This window comes from Sciurus vulgaris (genome assembly GCF_902686455.1).
Source record: "Sciurus vulgaris genome assembly, chromosome: 11".
Lineage (NCBI taxonomy): Eukaryota > Metazoa > Chordata > Mammalia > Rodentia > Sciuridae > Sciurus > Sciurus vulgaris.
This window is the reverse complement of record NC_136472.1, coordinates 38,018,015-38,038,311: the sequence shown is the minus strand read 5'-3', so window position 1 is coordinate 38,038,311 and position 20,297 is coordinate 38,018,015. Positions and strand designations below refer to the sequence as shown.

General features: G+C 44.1%; 1 protein-coding gene across 6 annotated transcripts in view; it reads left to right on the top strand.

Moving 5' to 3' along the window:
* The window catches only part of EHF (ETS homologous factor), a 41,350-nt gene extending 28,723 nt beyond the window's left edge, over positions 1–12,627 (top strand). For 5 of the 6 annotated variants that reach the window (XM_079103251.1, XM_079103252.1, XM_079103253.1 and 2 more), the window contains 5 exons: positions 954–1,022; positions 1,134–1,202; positions 6,654–6,716; positions 7,947–8,142; positions 8,242–12,627. In XM_079103251.1, the coding sequence (XP_078959377.1) occupies positions 954–1,022; positions 1,134–1,202; positions 6,654–6,716; positions 7,947–8,142; positions 8,242–8,341 (497 nt within the window). In that variant the 3' untranslated portion in view covers positions 8,342–12,627. The remainder of the gene's footprint in view (positions 1–953; positions 1,023–1,133; positions 1,203–6,653; positions 6,717–7,946; positions 8,143–8,241) is intronic. The other variant, XM_079103250.1, reaches the window with a different exon arrangement.
* The last annotated feature ends 7,670 nt before the right edge of the window (positions 12,628–20,297 follow it).

Sequence of the window (20,297 nt, the reverse complement as noted above, 5' to 3'; positions counted from 1 at the left end):
CCTGGGCAGGAGAGGAGCAGAGGGCAGCCTGGATCTACAGGGAAAGGAAAGCTAGAGATTTGGGAGGGTATGGGGAACAAGTGGAGAGTCTTGGAGCTCTTGACCAACCAGGAAAGGAAATGCTTGTGTGGGAGACCAGCCCAGGTGTGGGGGCCGTGTGGGAGCTAGGGTTCCTTTGGGGTAAGTGGAGGGGAGTTTCCTTCTAATCTGAACTCCAAAGAACAGTCAGAGAGAGATGTGCTTCCCCAGCAAGCCCAAGGACAGGGAGCCAGGCTGCGAGACCTTCTGTTCCCAGAGTTGGGGCAAGGGGCCCTACTCCTTCAAAGTTGTTTATTCAATTTGGTGACATACTTTTCCCTTCTTGTGTCTTTTTTTGAAAATGTTATGTCACCAAAACTAACTAGAGAGACCTAAAGGAAGCCTGTTGACACCCAACAGAAAGGGAAACTCTCTCTGGACTTTAGTCTTGAAGAGACACTGATAAGACTGACCAGACCGTTTCTGAAAAGCACATCACTCATTCTCCCAGGAAGATATTCATAGGAAAAAAATGAGCTCACTGCTCATTTATTATCATTATTTATCCCTAACAAGGCTTTCCCTCCTCCCCAGGGTAAAAACATTCTGGTGATTATATAAGTACAGCGTAAGACTAGGGGAGGCTGGAAAGATTCTTAGGAAATCAGACAGGATTCCACTGTGGCAGCTTCTTTTAAGAACACAACGGGTGTGGATCACACGGAGAGCCCTAGCAAAGCCTTTCCTCATGGTGCCAGATGAACAGCGGGATAGCATCATTACAAAGCAAAGTGTAGCTAAAGCAGAACGTGACCCTTCTCTCTGGGGGGTACCCTTATCCCCATGCCTCTCTGAGGAGCAGTGACTTGGAAGGGGTGGGTTCTTCACCCTGGGAATAATGGTTGTTGACCTTCTCCCATTTCTATTCTTTCTAGACCCTTCCATCATGAACACCTGGAAAGAAGAGAACTATTTATACGACACCACCTATGGTAGCACAGTAGGTAACTAACTCCCCACCATGGAAGGCCCGTTGACATTCCTATTCTGATCACCCAGCTGCCTCACTGTGGGTGAGGGGGTGTTGATGCTCTTTATTTTTTTCATTGCTACAGACTTGTTGGACAGCAAAACTTTCTGTAGGGCCCAGATCTCCATGACAACCACTGGTCACCTTCCCGTGGGTAAGTTCTCCTGACATCCAAAGCTGAACATGCCCTCATGCAAGTGCTTACTGAGAATTAGTGAGAATTACCAACATCCCAGATTTCCACTTTGCTGGAGTCTTGCTCATTCAAAGGCTAAGAAAGGAACTGAATGGCCTTTTATAAAAGCAGATCTGTTTTTGAGGCAAATTTTATGCATCAAAGATGTCCAGTAGGGGTTCCTGTGGGAAAGATACTTGTCTTTCGTGACACCAATCATTCATGACAACAAAAGTTGTTCAGGCTTTCCTCCTTTTTGAACACAAATTTGCTCTCGGGATATATCTGATTGTAAAATTAATTATATTTATGAGAGACGAGACTGAGATTAATTTTCAACTACATTTGAACATTAATTTCAAACTGCATTTGGCTTTAGGGAAAGAATGTCTAACCATGGAATTCAGAGTTCTTTGCATCTGTGGTAGTGGTCTCTGGGTGAAGGAGTAGCCATTGGAAATTTCCAGAACCCCAGGGATCACACTGTTTTCTCAGTTCCTATGTTTCACCCCCTGAAGGCTCATCAGTTCCCTTTGATCAGTCAGAGCACTGTGAATTATGTTAGCGTTGGTTGCATTTGGTGACGATTGGAAGCAATGGGGTTTGTCTATGACTCTCCGACAAGGTATGCCGAGTGAGAGGGTTGGCATGTGGATTCTGGAAGAAGGGCTTTCAGATGAATCCCCCCTTAGATTTATACATTAGCATGTGCAGTGCAGGAATTAGTTGAATAAAAGATTTTGTGCTGTTCCTTGACCCGTGTACAAGCTTCTGCATATCTTTGGGTCTATAAAATGGAGCTTGCCAGAGAAGTGCCCTTCCATAAGAATTGAATTTGGGGCAACTTCATAACTGGGATTTAGTTACTTTGTGAAAGAAAGCATGAAATTAAACAACAAACCTTACTCTCTCTCTCTCTTTTTTCTCCTTTTGTCAAGTGTGTATTTTTGAGAACTGAAATAACGAAAGCTTTTGGTTTGAGGTTTTGTTCGGGTCAAACCCCTTGAATGAGACAGGGCCGGGAGCCAGTATAAATGCTTCTGAAATTGAGGTTGAGAACTGAAGCCAATTCATTTCTCTACTTCCTCTCTCTCCAGCAGCCCTTAGCATGATGTGTCACTTGAAGATATTTGTTGAATTTAGGAAGTCAGAGCAAACACTGAAAGGCTGGCTGTCCATGTGCCACACTGGTGGAACAACCCACGGGAGTAAAGTCTCTGTGGCAATCCCTGCCACCCAGTCCAGACTAAGGGCTTCAGGCTGAGGACAGCACCCCAGTCACCCTCCGGTTTCCTCTCAAACTTCCCAAGGTGTTACCTCCCATGCCCTTCCGGTTGGGTCTTTGACTTACGGCAAGAGATTCCAACTAAGAATAAAGTTGAACCAACCACTTCTGGTGCCTCAGGGTTGTTAGGTCTCAGGGTTCCTGGGAAACCTGAAAGCCGTAACCAGGCTCTGCTGCCTCACAGCCGGGTCTTCCTTTCTGTGTCTCTACTTTCTGATTCTAGAACCTCAGAGTCAAGAGGGGCTCAGGAGCCAGTCTGCATTCGCACAATTGCAGTGACAGGAAACGGCCGGCTCCTGAGCCTCCTGTTATATGTTTGGGTACTCCTTCTTAAAGTGAGCTTTGTGAATCCACTCTCCTTTACCTGCCTGATCCCTGACCCCAGCTCCCGTTCCGCTGTTGCAACAGGCTAGACAATGAGATGAACAGACAAAACCTCTATTCCAATCATTCCCTAAAGAAGCCATTCAGTGGCTGCAGCTGGAAAACCCCGTTGGAGGAGTAACCCTCCAAGTCGGGGACTAATCCCAATTGTTCAGGGATCAGTTCCTTTCAGAGGAGTCTGGTCTCCACTGGATGGAACCAGAACTCTCCAAAGACCTCTGCCATCTGCCTGAGTGTCTTTCAAGCTCCCATAAAATTGAGTGTGGTTACCGATCTCTGTGTTTTAATGCAAGTTACGGGCTGAGCTGAGGCGAGGCTCCATGTCAACTGATGGCCTCAGTGATAAACGCGGGTGGGGAAGCGGGCTCTGTTTTGATTTCTCTGTCATCTGCTATTTCATAAAATGGCTGCCGCCAGGTTCTGATCCGCCCGATAGTCCTGCTGCCCGCCATGCCAACTCTGGCTTGATGTGTTTATCTACCGACTTGTCGAGCCTGGAGCGAGGGTGGCATGGTCTATTAGAACGCTGAAATTTGTGTATCCCGTAAAGAAATGGCTCACAGCTGAATCATATGCAAATGCCTCTAATCTCTGCTTCTTGCGAAGCAGCTAAGCTGAAGTCATGTTCTCACACTTGCCTCATAAACTGGTGGCTGGTGGCTGCCCCTGCCCGGACCCGACAGACCTTGCCCTGGAGTGCTGGGGAGGGGAGCCCAGAGAGAGCCGGGCTACACAGCCTCCCCAGAGCAAGCCATTATTTTATGACAATGAATCACTTAACCACATGGCTAACTTCAAAGGTCTTGACTTTTATATTGCACCAGCGGGGAGGACCCAGGGGGAGAGGCTGGCTGTATCCAAGGGAGGTTGTACATCAAACGATCTGAGGGCAGAGGCAGCTCCGAGATCCCCCTTTGCCCCTGCGGATTGGAACAGGAAGAGGGGCTGGAAGAAGTTAGATTTTTCTTTTGCCATTGGCTGCTTATTCCTCCCTGTGATGATGGGCACATTTTTATTAGTTTTCTTTTTTAAATCTTTCTTAAGCTGGATGGAGGGCTCTAGCCTGGGTACATGACTGATATCTCCAAACAGAAAGATTTCCTCATGGTTTATTTCATCTGGGACTTTTAAATCTAGAGTCTGTAAACTCTGAAGAGGGCCCCAGAACTCTGAAATGATTGACCACATTCCATAACTGTACACACATGTGCATTTTTCTGAGGTGTGTCCAGGGTTTTCCTCCTATTCACGAAGGCACCTTAACCCCAAGCAATTGATTCTGTGTCAGGTCGTAACTCACGATGATTGAGGAGAGCACACTGAGTTTTACGGAGTGCAACCCGGGCACCGAAGTAATGGCCTTGCATCCCTCCTGGATGCCTTTGGAAAAAACGCTTTGCTTGTGGCCGGCTGGGTAAATGCCACTCTTTGTCTGCAGAACAACGTGGCCCTGTCAGAGTGATGTATCACTTGGAAACCAGGGTGGGTGCCAGACCTGTTGCAATGTTGTCACATCCTGATGGGATGTTGCAACCTGGCCCTGCAGCCTGCAGGGAGGGTCAGCGACATCGCCTGCATTTCCTGAGAATTGGTCCTTCTAGATTTCAGAGAAAACCACGTCAGGTGCAGACCCTCCTGGAGACAATGCCAGGAGGTTCTTTTTTTTTTTTTTTTGTCTTTTTTTTTGTCTTTTTTTTTGTGGTGCTGAGGATCGAACCTTGAGGAGAGAGGTTCTTAACCGCAGTGAGAAGGTTTTCTTCTCGTCAGTTCTTATTCAGGCTTTGTTCTCCATCCTGCCCTGGCTTTTGGAGAAATTGCTGGGAGTTCTGGGTCCTCGCAAATGGGGTGATCGGATCGATGAACGGGCCCATGTTCATTGGGAAACACGGAATCACCAGACTGGAATTATATTTTCAACTAATAAAGGCATTATAAAAGTGAACCTGACTCTTGGCAGGAAAGACTTGATGAAATCTGTTATGTGCCAAAGCAGGTCACTGTCTGTGGAAATGGCACGGAATAGTGCTCATGAGTAAAACCTCTGGATTCAAACTGCTGTGTTCACATCCTGGCTCCACGTTCAGGCTGTGTGACTGCACACACGTCATTTGACCTCTCTGTTTCTCAGATCCTCCACAGTGCACATTGTGGGCTAGAACAGTGCCTCACAAGGTACTCATAATAGAACTCAGAGTTACTGTAAGGCTCGCCTAAGGTGATTCATATAAAGTGCTTAGCAACCTGACCGTGACTGGCACCTAGAAGTACCCCCGAAATAGTATCAATTGTCTTTTAACCATTTCAGTTAGGAGCTAGTCAGTGGTTCATAAACTTCTTTTTTGACGACTGGACCACTCCTGACAAAGGAATGAATGCTATGGACTCTCTTCCTCTGCATGAGGTTTTAGTCTGGAATGACCTCAAAGGCCGCAAGTCGGTCAGAGAACCTAGGTTAGGGATCCCGGTGAAATATGCACGGAAGAGAGGAGTTTTACTGGCCCAGTTTCTTAAAAGGATTGACTTGTGTTTAGGTCCCTTTGCCTGTCTGTCTCTCTGTGTCTGTCTCTCTCTTTCTCATACAGACACACAGACACACCGCTGGAGAATTTGGTTCTCTTTTTCTTTTTAAATTGACATAATGGTCGAACAGCCTTAGGGGGTACAATATGCTAATTTGGTTCATGTATACAAGGTATAATGTCAAATCAAGAGAAGCAGCATTTCCTTCTCCTTAAACGTCTATCATTTCTTGGTGTTTGGAAACGTCACACCTTTCTCTTCCAGTTCCTTATGAAATACGTGGTCCGTTGTCGTGAACGATGCTCAGCCCACTGCGTTCTGGAGTGTGGAACTGCCCCTCAGTCCTGACTGCATCTCGCTCCCTGCCTGTCCTCCTTCTCCCCCCAACCCACGTCCTAGATGCTGGTGATCAATATTCTACCCTCTACTGCGTACTTCTACATATGATTGAGAATGTGTAGTATTTATTGTTTTATTTATTTGTTAAAGAATTTTCACTTCACTGATCCGCCTTTGTCTTCTCCTCTTTGGTGACAATTGACGAATTGCCATAATGAGTCATTTGTTAAACTAACCTGTGTTTTCATAGTCCACGGTGGCCCTCTGTACTGAGTTCAGGCCACTCAATGGCCCCTTTGTCAGGGTGATTAAAATGTAACTTTGCATGCCAAAAAAAATGGCACTCCTCTGGCTTAAAAGCCATCTTTCTTTGTTATGAGTGTTTACATTTTTGTATTATGTGAAAAAAAAAAAAACCTTTCTAGTGATCTAAATCTATTTTCTCTCAGAACAAAGTTCTTAAAAAGTTCTACAAGGCACTAATGATTGGAAACTCAGCTCCTACGGCTCTCTGACTTGCTTCCTTCTTTGTGTATACTGAGCACACATCAGCCTCAGGGCCTTTGCACTTACTGTCCTCATCCATGGAAGGCTCCTCTACAAGCTCTGTGCTGGCCATCTCCCTCACATCCCTCAGATTCCTTTGTCACAGAGGTCTTCTGTGTTCTCCTTGTATAAGTGCAAATCACCCCCACCTCCATGCTTCTAGCCCCATTTCTTATCCTGCCTTGTTTTTCTCCATAGTATTTACCATCTGTTTGTCTCACCAGCTACCATATAGCCACATGGTGCAAGGCATGCGGTAGGTGCTCAATAAATACTGGATAAATAAGTACAGGCATAAATGAAAAGGATGATCATCGGAAATAGGTAAACTAAAAAGTTCTTGTTTTTCTCCTCAACAGAGTCACCTGACATGAAGAAGGAGCCAGAGCACCCTGCAAAGTCCCACACCAAAAAACACAGTGAGTGGCGGGTTCCTGGCTCTTCCCTTCCTGTTGGTTTAACTGGAAGCCCCTGGTTTTTAGCAAATACTGCCTCTGCCGGCTGTCTCTATCTCTTCACCTCCAATGCTTGCTGGCTAAGTACCCCCATGCAGCGCTCCTCCAAGTGGGGTCTGCCGGCCGTTTCCAGTTTTCCAGTTTATTCTAAAACGGGTGCAGTCATTGAATAAGAATTTCTTGCAGGCAAGTGGTTAGCCATGTCCCTCTATCCCAGGAAAGACAAGCAAGACAGGGAGGGACGGCTGAGAGGGAGCCTCCTTCTTGGCTGACGTTATTGTTCTAAGAGGTGGCTGATTATTCAGAAGATTCAACACTGCTCTTTGGGATTGGATTTCCCATCACAAAACCTTATGAACAATGAGCTATCAGAGGCACAGAATTGAGGGGGGCTTTGGGAGAAACGGACATGGTATAATCTAGAAATTACAGGGAATTGCCATCTCTCTACTTTTTGCTATTCTGGGTCATCCCATAAAAATGAATTTACACGGCCCCTCAAATGGTATGTGAGCGGGGAGGTAAAAATGAATGGCATGTGAGAGGGGAGGCATCACAAAACCAGAGGGAGTAAAACTAAATTTGGTAGCTAATCTCATTTCAGTAGCTGCTCCATTTTCAAAGAGTTCCCCCCAACTCCTGTATATATATTGTTATGGATATTTAATCTTGTATTTCGTGAAAAATACCTAACATATTCCCCGGCCCCAATATATTCTAAGAGTTAACATTCTGGAGCTTTCTCTGATTTGCATTTGGCGGAAGCACAGTTGCTGGGTTGGAGCCATTAAATTGGGTGAGGTACTAGATACGAGAGGTTGGAGTTGCTCTCTGGGGAAGAAGCGACGAATTGAAATGAAGACCAAATCATCTGTGAATGACGGGAAGAAACTCCCCTGGCCAAGGAGACCTAAGTCCTGTTTCTTAGCCTTGGCTTTGCCCATAGTTGACTGTGTGACTTTGGTCAAGTCATTTCAATTTTGTGTGCCTCAGTTTTCCAATTTGTAAATAAAAAAGTGCTCATTGTTCATTTTTTTTTTTTTTTTACATCTGGTATTTGGTGGTGGAGGAGCATCCTCCCTGGGAGCACTCATCTCTCCTGCTTGAAGGAAGCAGTGGGGCTCAGTGCTCCTCCTGCTCACCCTGTGCTGTGGCACAGGCCACTCCTAAGCCCCCTTCTCTGCTCCTCAACAGACCCAAGAGGAACTCACTTGTGGGAGTTCATTCGCGACATCCTCCTGAACCCAGACAAGAACCCGGGGCTGATTAAGTGGGAAGACCGGTCCGAGGGCATCTTCAGGTTCTTGAAATCAGAGGCCGTGGCTCAGCTATGGGGAAAAAAGAAGAACAACAGCAGCATGACCTACGAGAAGCTCAGCCGGGCCATGAGGTGAGAGTTTCAGGAGTCCCCACTGATGAGGCCACAAGATCCATTCCCTCCCCAGCAGCCTTAGTCTGAATGGCCACTCATGGGATGTCTTGGTTACAGATATTACTACAAGCGAGAGATTCTGGAGCGTGTGGATGGACGAAGGCTGGTATATAAATTTGGGAAGAATGCTCGTGGATGGAGAGAAAATGAAAACTGAGTGTCGACTCTGAAGCACCAACGTAATGAGTCATAGCCCACGAAGAACTCCTGGACGTAAATATCTCAAAGACTATTTTTCTCTGATATTTATGTACCACGAGGGGGAAAAAATATCTACTTCTAACGGGAAGAAGGAACACTACAGTTGATAAAAGATTATTTTGTTACTTTGAAGTATGTTCTATATGGGGAACAAACGTACACAGTGTTCTGTGAAATACGATGCTGTATGTGGTTGTGATTTCTTTTTGCCTCTATTGTGAAGTTCTTTCCTACCACAAGAATAACAAGGCTTGTAGCCTTGCGCTTCTTGCCAAAGGAAAGAAAGAAAAATCAGAGGGCATTAAATATTTGTCATGTGCAAAATGATTTAGGAAAAGGTGAGGAGTCCTCCGCACATCAGTGACCCCAGGACCTTGCCAAGGGAGGCGGATGAGGCTGTCAGGATGAAGTCCAGGGTCTCAGAGAGACAGGATACAACAGAAGGATGCCGGGAAGCTTAACCTGTTAGGGGCCAGCAAGTGGAGAATGGGGACTCCCCCAATCCAGGGTGGGCTGCAATCACTTAGGATCACCTGACTTGGAATGTCTCTGGGCGAGAAGAATAATGGTGAAGGGTTTTATACTCATTCAGGAATGATTTACCCGTTCCCCTTTCCCTTGGATGGTTGGTGAGGAAACGTCAATTGCTACATCTGCTCACTTCTAGTTACTTAAGAGAGAGGTGAGTCTTGGTTATTTTTATTCTAGCTGATTAAAAATAGAAAAATACGAAAAAGGAGGTATCGGTATGGACATGACTGAGGTGTTCGCTCTTGGATCTCTGTGGTTCAAGGTTTCTCATTTGCACAGCTGACATTTTAGGCTGGATCATTCTTTGTGAGGAGGACTCTCCTGTGCATTGCAAGATGGAGAGCAAATTCCATCAGCTCTGCCCTATAGATACCAAAAGCAGTCCCCAGTTGTGACAACCAAAAATGTCCCCAGACATCACCAGATGTCCCCTGGGGGGAACACAATGACCCCTGATTGAGAACCACTAATTTAGCCAATTGAGATGAAGATAGTGATTTATTCTTAGAACAAAAAGATTTGTTAAGGTCTTTTAGTTCCTTAAGTGAAAGCAAGACTCTCAAGTCAACTTATTTTTATGTTTATGTGAGGGATAAGGGGTTGAAATATCTAGAGAAATTGCTCTTCAGAACCCCAGAAGAGAGTCAGACGAATTAAATGTAGTCATGCAGAAAAAGCTACAATAGTAGACACATGCACTGAAATTTTAAAGCAGATTGAAAATTATATTGCAGAAGAAAATGCTGAGAAAATGTGTGTGTGTGTGTGTGTGTGTGTGTGTGTGTGTGTGTGTGAGAGAGAGAGAGAGAGAGAGAGAGGTGGTGGGGGAGGGATAAAGATCTCTTCTCCGGGGAAAGTGCTCTTTGCAGATGTCACTCTTCCTTATTTTGGATCATCTCTTTCCTGTCTCCTCTGAACTCATCCCAAAGTGAAAGGGTTATTGCATAGATTTGCATTCAGAGGAATGTTTTAAAAGAAAAAGAGGAAGGATGGAAGAGATAAACATGAAATGCCGCTCAGGAGCAAGGAGCTGGAAACTTCTTCAATCATGGGATTGTTCTGGAATACTTGAAGATAGATTTGGGTCACGCAAGCTGGGAGGAACATGAGTCTGTAGGTACACTGACAATGCGTTGGAACCAAATCCTTTTGGCAATTTTTCTTGTTGACTCCCGCATGCCCTTGTCTTTCTCCTCTGTTCTGCCTCTGTCTTGAGCAATGAGACAGGAATGAAGACATGTATCTGTAGGAGTGACCTTCAAAACGAATAGAGCCCCTACCATTGTGTCCTGCCCAGGGAGCTGAGCAGTTCACACTGAAGGCTGCTAAGTGCTTGTAATGTATTCAAAAATCTGAAAGTAAGAAGAATTAATATCCTAAATATAAAGAGGACCATTAAGCATAGTGACCTTGGAATACCCATGAGCGACCTTCTGAAGGGACTACCGAGTTCCTTTCATTTTTGCCTGACTTGGTCACCTATACAAAGGTTTTACTTGGTGTTACAAGTGAAAGTTACCGAAGGGGTTGAGAAAAACAACAACAGAACGGCAAAGATCTTGAGGACGCAACCCAGATATTACTGCATAAAAGACACACCTTGTTTTCCAAGGCTGAAGAACTACAGGGCCTTCCCCACATTTGACTATAAATTGCAAAGAATGAATTAGACATCCGGGTATTTGAAGTGGTGTAATACATGAATACTTGTGTGTCTGTGCATGTCTGGATTGTGTGAAATTATTAGGGGTATCTGCCAATTCTCTCTGCTGTTCCTTTCCTGGCTTTGCCTATTCATCATCTACGATGGCTAGATCCTTCTCTGAGTTCATCCTTTCTCAAATCTGTTAAGTTCCTCACATTTCTCCCAATGGGCTTTGGTTCTTTGTGTGACTTTTCCATTGAAGAGCAATCTTTGTTGGGGAGTAGGTGAATCTGGGGAGTAGCAACTGCAGCAGTTCTTCAGATAAATAGCAGATTGTGTTATTTGTCAAAAGTGACAGTTTCTTGGCACCCGGTGCCTGTTTAAATAGGCTGGAGTATTAAGTTCTCGGCATATCACTATTGTGTTGGCTTGACTTTGCTGCTTTTTCTATGTGCTGTTCGTGACTTGGAGAACTCAAGGTAATTGAGTCCTGCCAACTTGGGGTGTGCACAGAGTATTTCCCACCGCAGTGTTGAAAGAGACAGCCAAGTCCTGTAGACAAGCTGCCCTTTCTTAGGGGCCATGCAGCTTCTCAATGGAGAAGCTCATCCGTGATGGGTGTCCACCTGGTCACTAAACATGATCTCTTGGAACCCTCCTTAAGCTAAGGGCTCCAGCTCTCTCAGCAGGTTTTTAAGTCAGGCAATGTACTGCTAAGACTTCACAAGACTTAGATCATCTGAGGCTCCTGTTTGACTTGATAAAACTTGAGTAAGGCCCATGGCTCTCAGGGACATATCCCACAGTATCTTGAAAGTGCCACCTGAGCAGGACAGATCCAGGTTATGAGTTTCCCTTTGGTTCTTGTCTGGCTAGACTGTAAGCTCTTTGAGGGCAGGGTCAAAGTCTCATCACTACTATTTTCCTGGTACCTGGCATGAAACAGGTAGACAATAAACACTTGTTGGATGAACGTCTTCTGGAAGATTCCTTGGATTGGGAGGTCCTATCAATAATGGGGACATGAATAATTTCTTCACTGGACTAAGAACATGGCGGCCAAACCTTCGAGGACATATCCGTTGTGAACATTTTACTGTGAGGCTCCTTACTTTGCTTTCCCACCTGGGCTAAAATGAAACCCAAGCAGGACTTTGGTTCAACAGGTCAACGTACGTTGGCTGAGAATTCTGTTGCCTTACTTGGAACTGTGAGACTTCTCTGGCACAAGATGCCAGTAAATGAACGCTTAACCTATTTTAACCAATGAAGATTATGAATGTGTTTATATGATGTAAGTTGCTATTTAAGCATAAAACAGTTTTCAGTTTTAGTATTTTGGGGTTGGTTTTTATTTTATTTTATTATTTTTTTTTCTTTTTGAAAAATACCAAGGGATCTTTTGATAAGGTTAGGAATGCATATTAGATATTAGTTTTGCAAGTGTGTTGTTTTTCATTTACATAAAATGTAAGAAGAGGTGAACACAATAAGAGGGAAAAGCAATTATATCATTCTTCATATAGTTTAAAACAAGCCTACTGTGTGCATAGCATGGAACCATATGTGTGAGGAGCTTGTCTGATCACATAGGCTATGATATTCCCTGACATGCAACTGTTGGAGGAATATTCACTGTATGAATGAAAAAACTTCATGGCGATCACAGCATCAGAGCTGAATTATCCTCAGCCTGGGGTCTCAGGATTCAGTTTCTGGGATAAGAGATAAAGACTTTGAAGAAAAAAAAAAATCCGTTGACGCTGTGTCTTAAAAACCTTTGAAATGTGCAGGCCTTCACACGTTTAGCTAAATTGGGATTAATCTTTCTGTAGCTATCTGCATAATTCATGCTTTTCTTGCCATCTGCCTTCTGGGTTGACTTTTTGTGGGGAACAACCCTACTGCCACTATTGTTTTAAAAATCAGAACTCTTTCCCTTTAAACTACATGGAATTCAAACTGTTTCTGTTTTATGAGAGAATTATATTTTTCAACATATGGCTTTTTGTTTGTTTGTTTGTTTGATGGGTCCCAGAAAACACTAATAAAAACCACAGAGACCAGCCTGTGAACATGTGCTTCATTCTTCAACAACCCATCCTGAACTGAGTTTAGAGGAAACAGACCAGACTGCAGTAGCTGAATGTACACGGCTTATTCACGTACTCAATAAGCACTTATTAAAGCCTCTCCTATGTGCCGGACACCATTCCAGGCACTGAGTTATGGCAGAAAAGGAGAGATAAAAATACTTGGCTTTCATGCAGTTTGCTTTATGGGGTAGAAACAGAAAAGAAAAAAATGCTAAGAAATTGCACATCAGATGTAAAGAAATGTAAAGCAAGGAAGAACGGAGTGCTGGAGCATGTTGGGGTATTGTGGTTTAGGTGTGATGAAGAAGGAAACATTTCAGTAAAGGACTGAAGGAGGTATGGAGGAGCGACCCATACAGGTGGGGACCAGCAAGTGCAAAGGTCCTGGGGTAGATGGGTGCCTGTCACATTCAAGGAACAGCAAGGAAGTCTGTGAACCTGAGCAGATTAGGGATAGTAGGAAATGATGAGACATTGCTGGACCAGGCCACATAGAGCTTGGAGGTCCTTATGAAGGTGCTAGTTCTTCCTTTATACTAGATGGGAGGTCTTAAAGGAATGACACACTCAACTTCTGGTTCAAAAGTATCCCTCCAGCTGTAGTGTTGAGAAAGGACTTTAGGAAAGCACACAATGCCGGGTGGATGTTTTCCGTAAAGAATGAGCAAAGAGAGGCTGAGAAGGTCACTTTCCCGTCCAGGTTTCCAATACAATACTTAAATATGTTCCTGGACAGCAAGTAGTTCTGCCTGTTCATAACCCATTTCTCCCTGGGCCAAGCAAGTCCGTCATTTAGTCATTTAACTTCATAAATAAAAATCATAACAGCTAACCCTTTAGGGAAAATTCACTTTGTCTCAAGCACTGCTATATATACTTTCTACACAGTTTTGAATTTGATCCTCATGCAAGCCTGTGATACACAGAAAGTCACTCATTTTCAAAGGATGGAAATGAAGTTCAGAAAGGTTAAGTGACGTCCCCAAGTCACACAACTAGTCATAAGTGGTGGACCTGGCCTTGTATACACCCCTGAAGTGTGCACGCAGGCACACACGTTTCTGTGGTTCAATATGTTGGAGAAACACTAAGCTGACCAGTGTTTTCTGGAGCTAAGACTGTAGGGCTTCTCAGAGTCTTCACTATGATGATATACGCTGTGAATCTACACGGGAAGGAAAACGTGTGCTGACTTCCCAAGTCTCATTGATGGTGGGCTTCCCATCAAAGAAGACTAGCTTAGAACGCACTGGGAGAAATACCAGCCTTTAGCGATGACACCTCACCCAGGTGAGGCAGTATTTTCATGTCTGGGCCACATACTTATTTGCTGATGCCCATGCTATTCCTGCCTGTCAAAATTGGCCAACTTTGGATATATGCCCTTTTTTTCCTTCCGTGGAGAGAAATCCTCTCATGGACCCACCTGGGCATTATTGATTTGTGTTGCTGCATGTCTCTGTGATAACAAGATCTTGCCAAGTCACAGAAAACAATAAACCCTCCTGAATTTTAATTCTCTGGAACTATCCAAAACTGTCGATCACATGTGACTAAGCTTAAAATAGTTAAAATTATGTAAATTAAATATTCCTTATTACATGAGCCACTTTTCATATGCTGAATACTTATCGCTAGTGGTTATTGGATTGGATGGGCAGATGGAGAACCCCTCTGCCGATGGAGAAAATTCTGTTGGTCCACACTGCCCTGGGGGCGGGGGCTGGGGTGGGGGCGGGAGTGGGGCGAGGAAACTAACCACCTGTGAAACAAGATCTAGGGAGCCTTAGAAACCAAAGGTGCTATGGATCGTAGAGAACAGAAAAGGATCTGAAGCAAATATCCTTGTGTTTGCTAGACTGATGTCAGTATTTTCCAGTAGAGACACGTTCGATGCTGTCAGCGGAGGCTTGGAGTGGGAGGGCTTGGTTATTCCTACCTCCAAACCCCACATACACGCACAGTTGTTAATGGACATCCTAAAGATGGGACTTCCAGGGTGGGGATGTTGGTGTTGAGGAGGGATCATTGTAATAGGAAGAAAAATGAAAGTCCCCCAAAAAAGAATGGCTGCCACTGTCCACCATCTGCTCTAGTTGGACTTCTACCATTTTCATTCCTTCTTGTCAATAAAGACTTTTTTGTAGGGTCCCTTTAGGCTCTCTCTTTCCTTTTAGGTCAGTTCTCCTCCATTAGCTAGCACAGTCTGCCTCTGTTCACAGCACTGTGACCTCCCTACGGGAGGTCATAGTCAAACTCGTTCCTGCCTCAGGGACTGCGCTTCAGCATCTCTCTCCTCCTACAATGCACCTTTTGATCTTTTGATCTTCAGGTGGTTGGATCCTTCTAGGGCTCTGTTCGAAAAGTCACCTCTCCTAATCACAGGAGCTTCAGCTGCCCATCTGCTCCCAAATCACTTTCTATGACATTGTCTACTTTTTATCGTCTTAGAAACTCCAGCTTCTGAAATGGTATTTTTAGTTTATTAATTCACTTTTATCGTGCTTATTTTTCCTGCCAGGACATAAGCTCTTGGGGAGTGGGGACCTGGTCTTACACGTTCACTGACACAGTTTCAGAACCAGGATGTGCCAGATGTATGCACCTGACTGTCAATATTTGTTGAATAAATAAAAGACCTTCTTATTTTCCAACTCCAAGTCCTTTCTTTGGACTTCATGAGTTTTGACCCTGGTGATTCCCTTTCCCTGTTCTTTTGGAAAAGATCTTCCTTGTTTTCTGCCACAGTGAAATTCTTGCTCTTCTCCTTTCCAGAGTACTCATTCTTCGAATAAGAGTTCTTATTCTTCGCATCTCTCAAAACGTACGTGTTCTGCGAGAGCCAATCCTCAGCTCTCCTCTCTCTTCTCATGCTCTCTCTCATAGCTTAGCCTCTTGAAACCTCAGCCCTGGAGGTTTCAAAATGGTCTGAATGGTATTTCTTTCTGGTTCTGGCTTCAGTTCTAAGAGACTGGAGATTATGAAAATATCACTGTAATTTTTCCAGTCCTTAGTTTCTTCTTCCCTGAATGGAGACACACCTTTACTTCCCAATGTTGGTGTGGGAACCAAGAGAACAGATGCTAACATCTGATCATTTTACAAATGATGGAGGGTTATTCATACAGGTATTGTGCTGAGTGTTTGGCTTTCATATTTTATTTTAATCCTTATTCTAATCCCTTGATAAAAGTGTCACTGTAATTTCCATTTTATAGATGAGGAAACTGAGGCTTAGAGAGGTAAAGATCTTGCCTGAGTTCCTCCTGGCAGAGTTAATATTTGAACCTCTTCCCTGGTCGACAGCAGAGCCGAAGTCTTAATCACGATGCTTTATTGCCTCTCTTTGAAAGTATTGTGAAAATAATTACACATTGAACAAAGTAAAGGACTTATTTCAGAATGTATGACCCACAGAGAGATACTTTACTTTGAGTGTCCAGCCTGGGCATGCAAGGATATTTAGCCAACTTGGTGTCTTCAAGTCATTTACCCTGCGTTAAAGTCATACATGATCATTCTAGCTAGAGACTAAGATTCAAAGAAAAGCCGGTGTCTCATTTGCCTTAAAATCATGACCCCCAAGGATGCTTAGAGCTGAACAACCAACTGGCACAAATTCCTTCATAAGAGTCAGGCTGGAGGTCACTGAGCCTCTTAGCCAGGAAGGGAAGCCAGTTTCCCTGTTCACAAAATTTGTTTTCCATTCAAATGTGAACCTTTGTGGCCATGTCCTGTCCTCCCACCCACATCCCCAAAATCACAGGGTTATTCCATCCCAATGTGGAGATGACCACAAGGAAGCTCCTCTTTTCTCCTGGCCTCCATGGTGATTCTATGAAACCCTTTTCTGCTGATTCTCTTTATCCAGTCAATATCACCTCTGCTCCGGGTCACAGGCAATCAGGGAGGCTGCCTGTCCTAGATGTCGGAGGAAGAGCAGATGTAAAACCAGAGGGACTAAGTTGCAGCTGCTAAGAAATGTGGAGTTCCGAGGAAGAAACCCTATAGAGTGTGGACTCTGGCAAGAGATCCCATTAATCATCAGCTCTTTGTCCATCTGCCTCCTCTGCTTCCTTGAGAGAGAGAGAGAGAGAGAGAGAGAGATTGCCCTGCTCCCTCATTCTCTGTCTCTTCCAGAATCCCTATTTCTCTTTCCCATCCCCTTCCCTCCTCTTGCTCACCAATCCCTTTCAGATTCCTCTCTCCAAACCTGTCTTTCCAGGTTCTGAAAGAGACAGCCAACGAAAGGACGGTCCAGGTCCGGGACCAGGAATGGTGCCACCTCTCTGAAAGTCTTAGCGGTGACAATAACAAACGGTATTTACCTAAGCGTTATTAACACATCTACTGTTCTGTCCTCTACTGTTTAGTCATGTCACTCAGCACTAATGGACTTTCCCAATGGCAAACAGAAAGAGAAGGAGGAAAACAAACAGTGCATTCACACAAGACAGAGGCGGTGATCCCTGCCGAAGTGATGGAAACAGAAGCCATTTCTTAAGTTGACCGGAGGACACGTCTCACCTGCCTGGGGATGTGCAGGACTCGGGCCCGTCTTGGAGTCCCCAGTGAGGCTCCTTCTTGGGGAAAGCAAGAAGGACATGGTTTCATGGTGTGAGAAAAAAAGTGCTTCACTTATTAAACAACTTTCAGCTACATACTGATGACAGTCACTACACAGACCAAGGGCCAGGGAACCCCATGAAAATGGAAGAGAAATCAGTAGGGTAGAGGAAGGGAACTTGGGGAAGGAGGAGAGAAGGGAAAAGGGAGGAACAGTGGAGTGAGTCTGTCCAAAGTATCCCAAGGACATGTATGAATATATGATAGCGGACTTCACCTTTATGAGTAGCCATAATATTATTAAAAATATATAAATATGATTAAAAATATATAAATAAATAGAAGACAGACCAGTAGAGCAAAGGAAAGGGAACAGGGAGAGGGAGGATGGGGCGGAGAAGGAACTGAACTGGACCAAATTATATCCCATGCTTGTAGACTTATGTCAAAACGAACCCCAATAGCACATATAATTATAATGCACTAATAAAAATATTTTTAAAAATGTAACTGGCCCAAGTTTACCCAGTAGCTCAGTGTCAGAGCCCACCTGACTTCCTGGTGTACCCCACCATACTGTCTGTGTTGGCGATCATTATTTCCTTAGGAAGAAGTTATCTTTTCATCACCAGGCCTGGAAAACAGCTTAACAGAGTAAAAGGCACTGGTCTTTGAGTTCTCATACCTTCGCTTGGAAGCAGGGTGACCTTAGGCAAGCCACCAGACCCTTCTAAAACTCAACATCCTAATGAGCAAGCAGAGAGTTCTAAGTTGGAGCTTATACTTTGTCAGGGAGATAAACAACTAACAGATGTTACACTGCACTGTGATCAAGAACAGGGGGCTGCAGTGAGACAGGACACCAGTCCTGGGTTCCAGTCAGGGATCCACCACTAACTAGCCATAGGCCATTGGGCAAGGTTCTCAAACTCTCTTACCTCGGTTTCTTCATCTGCAAAGCAACAGGTTGGACTAGATGATCTTTGAGGTCATTCCAAATAGAAAGTTCCAGGAATTTATGAAAATAAGTTTGACTCTAGTCCAACATTCATTTGAATTTTTTTGATTCAGCCAAACTGTTTAGAAATGGCTTCCCTCATCTCCCTGGGATGGATTAGGGACCTGAGTTGTCTCTGGTGGAGTCGTAGATGGTGGAGATGAGAGGGGAGTGGAAATGAAATCAGCAGAGCGTGGATCCCTGGATATACGCAGCCAGTTCCAGGAGAAGCTGCTCTTGGATCTGAAGATTGCATCTCCAACTGGTAAAGCTGCTCCCCAGGGTCATGGTTCACAGGTAACACTGATGGCTGATATTTGTTTAGTATTTACTCTGTGTCAGACAGACTACTGCACATTTCCTGTCTGATTTCATGTAACCCCACGAGGAAGATGCTGTCATTATGACTATCTTTCCATCAGGACGGGGATACTGGGCTTCATAATGATTATACATCCTTCCCAAATGGCAGAATTAGGTAATGAGCCCAGCTCCCACTCACTGCTATTCCTTTAACCTGAGTGCTAACAGAGGCACCACCTGTGGTCTGCAGGGACAAGTGATGCCCCTTCTGTGTTTGAGTCTACTTTCTTAGAAACAGGAAATAGAGCCTTGCCTCAAACAAAAATAAACATGTTCCTATGACGTTGAGTATAATTTGAAATTCAAAACTTGTGACGGGGGCTGGGGTTGCGGCTCAGTGGCAGAGCACTTGCCTGGTGTGTGCGAGGCACTGGGATTGAGCCTCAGCACCACATAAAAATAAATAAATAAAATAAAAGGTATTGTGTCCATCCACAACAACAAAGAATAAAAAAAGAATGCTTCTTGAGTCCAATGAGTCCAGCAACAGTAATGCTGGTGATAGGACTGAGACTCCCAGCCGCTCCTGAGGAAGGACCCATGAGGCCCAGAGGAGGCCTCCGTGTCAGAGGGCGTGTGCAAGAGATGCAGAGGAAGGACACAGGATTCCAGAGAGAGCAAAGGCTTCCCCGAAGTAAGGGATTTAACTGTCATTGGAGAAGAGGAAGTATTTTTACTTCTGGTCTTATAACTTTAAAAAGTAGTGATGTCTAATCATTATTTGAAAAAAAAAACTTAAGAAATAATAGAAAGACAAAGAAAGTTAAAAAATATATGCCCCAAGCCCCATCACTCAAAATAATCTTTACATATATTTAGTGACACCTTTCTAGACTTCTAGAACAATGAAAGGAGAGATGGATTGAGAGCTGGTGACCGGGGTCAGGGGGAGACAGAGCAAAAGCAAGACCTCACCATCAAACTGTATCTGAACCATACCAATGTTATTACTTATTAAATAAAGAGAATAATATATAGGTATGTAGGCAGAAATAGTTGTACAAAAATACAACCTTTAGTCAAAATTTAAAAACAATTCAATTTGACAAACTCAATTTGAAGAAAAATAAATGGAGGAAATCATTGAATTCGATTAAATGTTTCTTTACTCTAAAGCATATTAGTTTAAAGACGACATCTTTAAGTTAATTACAATGAATATTGACATTGGAGTAAATACTTTTTAAAGACTCTTTTCCAGTCAGGTGTGGGGGTGCACGCCTCTTAATCCCAGCAGCTCAGGAGGCTGAGGCAGGAGGATCATGAGTTCAAAGCCAGCCTCCGCAAAAGTGAGGCACTAAGCAAGTCAGTGAGACCCTGCCTCTAAATAAAAACCAAAATCGGGCTGGGGATGTGGCTCAGTGGTCAAGTGACTCTGAGTTCAATCCCCAGTACCAAAAAGAAAGCAAGAAGAAGAACAACAACAAAAACACATTTCCATCTAGGCTTGATTGACTCATTGCTGCAAAAGATGGTGAAATTTAACTCCAGTTGTTATTTCCATTTCTCTTTTACTTAACAATTAGGATTTGAATCCTTTTACTTTTATGTTGCTGAGGCTTGAAGATTTTTCTTTTTTACAGAATCAAGCCCCAAATCTTGAAGTAGTTTAGTCTTTGGTGTGAGTTTGACTGTGTTAATGTTTAGCACTGGTCCTTTTGTTCTTTGTCCATTTTCTAGATTCACTTCTTACTTGGCTGGGTTCCATAATGTA